We start from the raw sequence: 6,086 nt of genomic DNA on the forward strand, positions 1-6,086 counted from the left end.
ACACACAGTGACAGGCAGAGTCTCGTCACCCGTTACACACTTGTCTCTGTGACTAAACCCTGAGCATCCTATTGACCAAAAAACCCTGAGTATCGAACCTCTGATTGATCTCGTGGGCTGGTGAAAATGGCGGGAGGAGTGAACAGGAAGATATCGGCCGCGTCGGCGAGAGCTCACACCCGAAGAGCCAAGCAAAACAGCTCCTTCCAGCTTCCGGCAGGTGGGTTTTCTTCCTCCTTCGTTTCCCCTTTTTATTTCAATTTTTGTAATTTTATTTAAGGGTTCCAATGATTGATTATGATTGTAGTTGTAGCTTGTTCTGTTGTAATTTAGTACCAATTTCTGTTTGCTGATGAGAAAATGCAGGACCGGAATGCAAGAATTCGGTTTGTTTCCGGCAATTTCATAATTTGGGTTTTAATAAAGTTTAGAACTTTATTTAAGCAAGCATTATCTGTGATTAGGTTGGCGGAGTATTTTAATAAGAAAAATTTGAAATTTATTAATTGTTGCATCATGTAACATACCGTTGAAAGTTTAATTTGTGCCCTTCAGGTTAAGCTGTGATATGTTGGGTTAGAGCTAGGATAGGTCATGGTTCAATCCACTTCAATGTACCGAAGAGAAGTAATTAGTAGAAAAGGAGTAGTTTTGACTTGTGTTAGCAGTGTGATCTTTGAGATTGTATCGTTTGTCGAAAGCAAAACAGTAAAACTGAAATTGTTTCTTTCTCCTTGTGGTAGTTGGTCTGAGTCCCACAGTGAGATTCAAATAACGACTGCCTGATATAAGATATCTGTATTTAATCTGGATTCTGGATATCAATATAAAACTAACGGCGTTCATGCATTCTTAAGGCATTCACTGAGTGCATGCTTTCTTAATTTTTTTCTGTGTTGAATATCTCGCTTCTATATCCTACTCTGAAATACGATGACCTATATGATTTATGGACATATCAAAATACAAATTCATGCTGCTTGATTCGAACATTACTTCAATGATCAGTGACTAGGATTCTTTATAGTATCTTCACCATCTTAGTTTTCACCATTTAATTAGGGGTTGTTTGGTATTCTATTTGAAATCAGTTTATAGTTTTAAAAAATGACGAAGTAGCTAAATTACATGTATTTCAAAAACAATGAGTTGAACCCAAGAAGGATACCAAAAATTTTCTTAATTTCTTGTAAACTTCCAAGAATTTGTTCTAAATTCATCTTATCGTATTTATGTATGCCTTAGAAATCAGAACTAATGCTCAAAGCATGAAATTGAATAAGTTGGTCCTTTCTTTCTTTGTGCTGAAAGATTTTAGTAGAAATTTACTCCAATCTCTGTATCGTGATTCATTTAAACCTAAAAAAATTCAGGGATTTATAAGACAGCACTTGTAGCGTTGTTTATTGGATTATCGGCATGGGCATACAAGGTGATCCAACCTCCTCCATCGAAGATATGTGGCTCTCCTGATGAGCCTCCGGTTACAGGACCAAGAATAAAACTTAGGGATGGAAGGCATTTGGCATACAAAGAGCATGGAGTCCCAAAAGATAATGCACAGCATAAAATAGTTTTTGTCCATGGTGTTGATAGTTGCAGGCATGATGCTGTCGTTGCGGAAACCATTCTCCGGTATCTATTTTATGATTTGATTAGTATGTTCCTAGTGTTTCCTGTAATAACATTTTAACTTATGGTAAATTCACCCAGGAAACTGTGAAAGACTTGGGGATCTATGTTGTGTCTTTTGACAGACCTGGTTATGGAGAAAGTGATCCTAATCCAAAGCGAACAGTGAAAGGCATGGCTTCAGATATAGAGGAACTGACTGATCAATTAGGTTTAGGACACAGATTTTATGTAATTGGTTTCTCCATGGGCGGACAGGTGATTTGGAGCTGCCTCAAGTACATCCCTCACAGGTATGATATTTGTACAGGAATGGAAGTGAACAGGTTCTGCATGTGTGTGTTGGAAAGGAGATATATATTAACTTACGCTAGGTGTGAATGGTAACAGGATTGCTGGAGCAGTACTATTAGCGCCCGTGGTTAACTATTGGTGGACTGGTATTCCTGCAAATCTATCCAGTCAAGCTTTACTCCCAACAGCTTCTGCAAGACCAATGGGCAGTTTGTGTGTCACACTACACCCCTTGGCTTACCTACTTTTGGAACACTCAAAAATGGTTTCCCAACTCAAGTGTTCTGGCTCAGAGTAGTGATTGTTTTTCTGACCAAGACAAAGAACTTATACCTACGATTCTTAAAGGACGACCACTCCCCATATTTTGGAAAATTCCTAGAATTTTTTTTTAGAATTTTTAATGACTCCATTTCATAATGAAATTAGCTAATTTTGATATTTACAGATACTGAATATGTAAATTTAGTTCGATAATCTGTGGTAGGCACTTATCCTTGCTAGCTGTCTGAAAATTAGGCTAGTTTTTATAATAAAAGATTAGGCTAGTTCTTTCCATCTTGATTTTATGCTGAAATAAGTAAAATTGAATCACTTAATGTGGGGATTATATAATCCTGTTGATGTATAGTGAAGTAAATAACGAGCTATATCCCGGACTTGTTTTCTATGTTTAGTTCAATAGCATGTGTCTAGTTAATTATTCCCCTCCTGTGGTTGAATTCGAGACCTCTCGCATGTGGGCAGAGGTATTACTTGGTTAGCCATACTGTTGATACTGATTGAGTGTTGCTTTTAATAAAGAATAAAGTTTTCGTCATCTTACAAATGAATCTACTGTGAAGCCTACACTACAACAATGGAGATCTTGCAAGCCTGCTGGTTATTTTTAACAGTTGGTTGGTCCTAGCATTTCACTGGAACTGTAGGAATGTATTGCAGGACTCTAGTCTGCCACCTGGTGAAATCTAGATTTTATTTTTCTTTCCCTTCATGGAATAGCGATGAAAGAATTTGAAGCTTTGCATTACTGTTAGATAGAATTTGATCATTTCATTGGAGTTGTGTGAAACATAGCAGAGCATCAATCAGACACCTAGTGAACTCTGGATAGGTCTCTTTTTCTTTTTTTTTTCTTCTCTTTTTTTCATCTTTTTTTTCATCTTTTTCTTCACAGAACAGCAATGAGAGAACTTTGAAGCTTTCTCTTCCCTAGAGTTGGATCCCTGCCTTATCTGTACAGTTTTCCTTTTCAACTTTTAATCACAGATGAAGCTTTCATGGAAGCTTTTAATCACAGATGAAGTTTTCTTTTTCAACTTTTAAGCTCTCTCTCTCTCTCTCTTAGAGAAGCCCTCAATTCATGACCATACGTGTCATAAAAGAGAGTGAACAGTACATGTAGTTATGCTATTATAATAATAAGTATAATTAACATGTCATTGTTTATCAATGTGGATTCCTCAGGGACAGGTAAGACAGCAAGGAGAGTTTGAGACCGTTTACCGTGACATGAATGTTGGATTTGGGACCTGGGAATTCAGTCCTCTGGCACTGGAAAACCCATTCCCGAACAATGAAGCTTCTGTCCACGTGTGGCAAGGAGATGAAGATCGCATGGTACCTGTTTTACTACAACGCTACATTGCTGAACAGCTTCCTTGGATCCGTTATCATGAGATACCAGGTGCTGGACACTTGTTCCCACTTGCTGATGGGATGTGCGAGACCATTGTCAAGGCACTTTTAGCTGACGGATAGTAAACCCTTCCGCTTACATAACGAGCTACCACAGGGGTGAACTTTTCTGTGCATTTCTCTGATACGGAGTTACGAATTTCAGTTGATCATTTTGGTATGTATGATGCTTATAGATTGTTGCATCACAATGCAGTTGCTTCTCAGGGATTGAATTTTGAAAGTTGGATTTGAGAACTGTTGTGTGAAACCAGGATTGTTGTTTGGTACATTTGGATGTGGAGGTATACGAACCGATAGTAATGAAAATTCTTGCACGTTCACCGTGTTTAAATTTCATTTACCACAGAATTTCTTTGTTCTTTTATTGATACAAATGATAGTGGAGAGGGGGAAATCAAACTAGGACTTCAAGTGAAGAGGCGAAAACTTTTAGCTAACTGAACTACAAATTTCTCGCACCGAAAAATTACATTGAAGTACATTATCGATACAAGATGCAATAACGAAAAGTGCTCCTCCGTAGTTATGGGACCAACAAACTTAGAATACAACTCAATCGAACAAAGTTCCCCTTGAATCCGACTTTCTAACTCACCTTTTTGGATCAAATTTTCTTCTCATCGTTCTAATCTGCTTAGGACTCAATCCAAATGCCTTCTCCAAGAGCTCACTGTTTATCCGCGACCCGAAAATGGCAGAGGGAATCTTTTGATTTCCTGGGTTTTGGCTATTGAAGCTACCAAATATTGTAGCAGGATTCTTGCCAACATTCATCTGGAAGTGCACTAGACCCCTAGGGAACACCATGACCTCCCCTTGCTCAATAACCCTAGCAAAAACCCTATTGGCTGAATCAACAAACCCTGAATAAACACTCCCTTCCACTACGTGGGATATCTCTGTGGCTCTAGGGTGGAAGTGTGGTGGATTGATTCCACCAACTTTGAGGTCAGATCGTATGAATGACATCCCCAGCGTGTTGATCCCCGGGAAGACCGTTGGGTTCACCGAGATGGCTGCGATGCCCATGTCGGTGAAGTTCCCGGCCACCTTCATTCCAGAGAAGATGAAGTCATCAGTGGTGGCCTCGGACGCGTTCTTGCATGGGAGGATGTTGTGAAGAGGTGTTCTCAGGGCACCGAATTTCGGGTTTGGTATGCAGAAGTCTTGAACCGGATCAGGATCGGAAGCCAATGTTATGGCGCATTGGAGGGCAAAAATAACAAGCAAAATTGTGATACTAGAAGACATTTTCTGGGCCATTCAATCGGATTAGAACAATATATACACCCACATACATGTGTGTGCATATATATATATATATATATATAGGTGTGTGCATGTGAATTGTAAGCTCCTTTAATGATGAGAGTATATTTAATTAACAACCTTATCAGCAGGATATAAGGCGGGTCTTATGGACGTGGGATACAATTTACAACACAATAATCTAATTTGGCCCCTACTGATGCATCTCTTTTGCAGATTGGTCCCTATATTATAATTCCAAAGCAATGAGAATATATTTCAATTGGATCATCCTGTGAAGAATAAGATGTGGACGACAACATTATGATGGATGATTACTTTTCTTTGATGTTCTGCGCGTGACACGAGATCCTCGCCTATATTTTGTATATTTGATGATTACATGTGGCCAAAGCAAAATGAATGCATTTGGTAGAGCTAGGTATGATCCAGAAGGTAGTTTTCTTGAGTTTAAATTTTCTTTATTGCTTTTGTGTGTGGATTCTCTGTAGTCTTTATCATTGATTAACACATTTTCATAAATTCAACTTTCCTTAACTTTGTTGTCGTAAACTTAACACGTGTCAATCAATGATAGAGGTCATACAAAGACTACACACAAAATAAATGAAGAAGATTTGAGCTTAGTTTTCTTTGCTTGGGAATGAAGGGAAGTTGACTCCTATTTGAATGATGAGTAATTACACGCATTGGTGATGTGATAATTTAAAGCGTACAAAGACAAGAAAGAATTTTGGATGTTTTCCTTCCCACTAGATAAAAGGTTTTATTAGGGTTTAAAGTCAATAGATGGCATCATGTGCCAAAACATTAAGTAACTGTTCACAAGGGTTACTATTCCACCACCTACAACAAGAATATATGGTTAGTTGTTTACAAACCTCGCAACACTACGAGATTAAAATCTTAAATTATCAAATTATATATATATATATATTAGTTATCCAATGATATAATTATATTAAAAGAGTAAGGAAATAAATTTCTTATTCCTGAAAGATGTTGAACATTGGCTCAACATTCTTGCGGTAAGCCTCTTGTTTCATAGCAAATATTTTTTCTTTTCCTCGATAGGTTGTGTAATTGGTTGGACTATAGTGGTCCAATTTGAGATAGATACCATCTGCAAGATAGTATATCTCGCTGTGTTCTTTTCCGTTAATATGAAATAGAACCCTTGGAGCAAATCC

At 37.9% G+C, this 6,086-nt stretch overlaps 1 protein-coding gene and 1 pseudogene across 1 annotated transcript; one reads left to right on the top strand and one right to left on the bottom strand.

Moving 5' to 3' along the window:
• On the top strand, positions 1-3,967 carry LOC126599711 (uncharacterized; annotated as a pseudogene).
• Positions 3,968-4,033: 66 nt separating this feature from the next.
• LOC126599694 (germin-like protein subfamily 3 member 2) lies at positions 4,034-4,945 on the bottom strand. Its single transcript, XM_050266109.1, has one exon. The coding sequence runs from the start codon at positions 4,888-4,890 to the stop codon at positions 4,219-4,221; it is 672 nt and encodes a 223-aa protein (XP_050122066.1). The 5' UTR covers positions 4,891-4,945; the 3' UTR covers positions 4,034-4,218.
• Positions 4,946-6,086: the final 1,141 nt, after the last annotated feature.

Source organism: Malus sylvestris, chromosome 14 (genome assembly GCF_916048215.2).
Source record: "Malus sylvestris chromosome 14, drMalSylv7.2, whole genome shotgun sequence".
NCBI lineage: Eukaryota > Viridiplantae > Streptophyta > Magnoliopsida > Rosales > Rosaceae > Malus > Malus sylvestris.

Excerpts from the sequence above, each read along its gene's own strand:
- LOC126599694 (XM_050266109.1), bottom strand. The coding sequence starts at position 4,890 with ATGGCCCAGAAAATGTCTTCTAGTATCACAATTTTGCTTGTTATTTTT.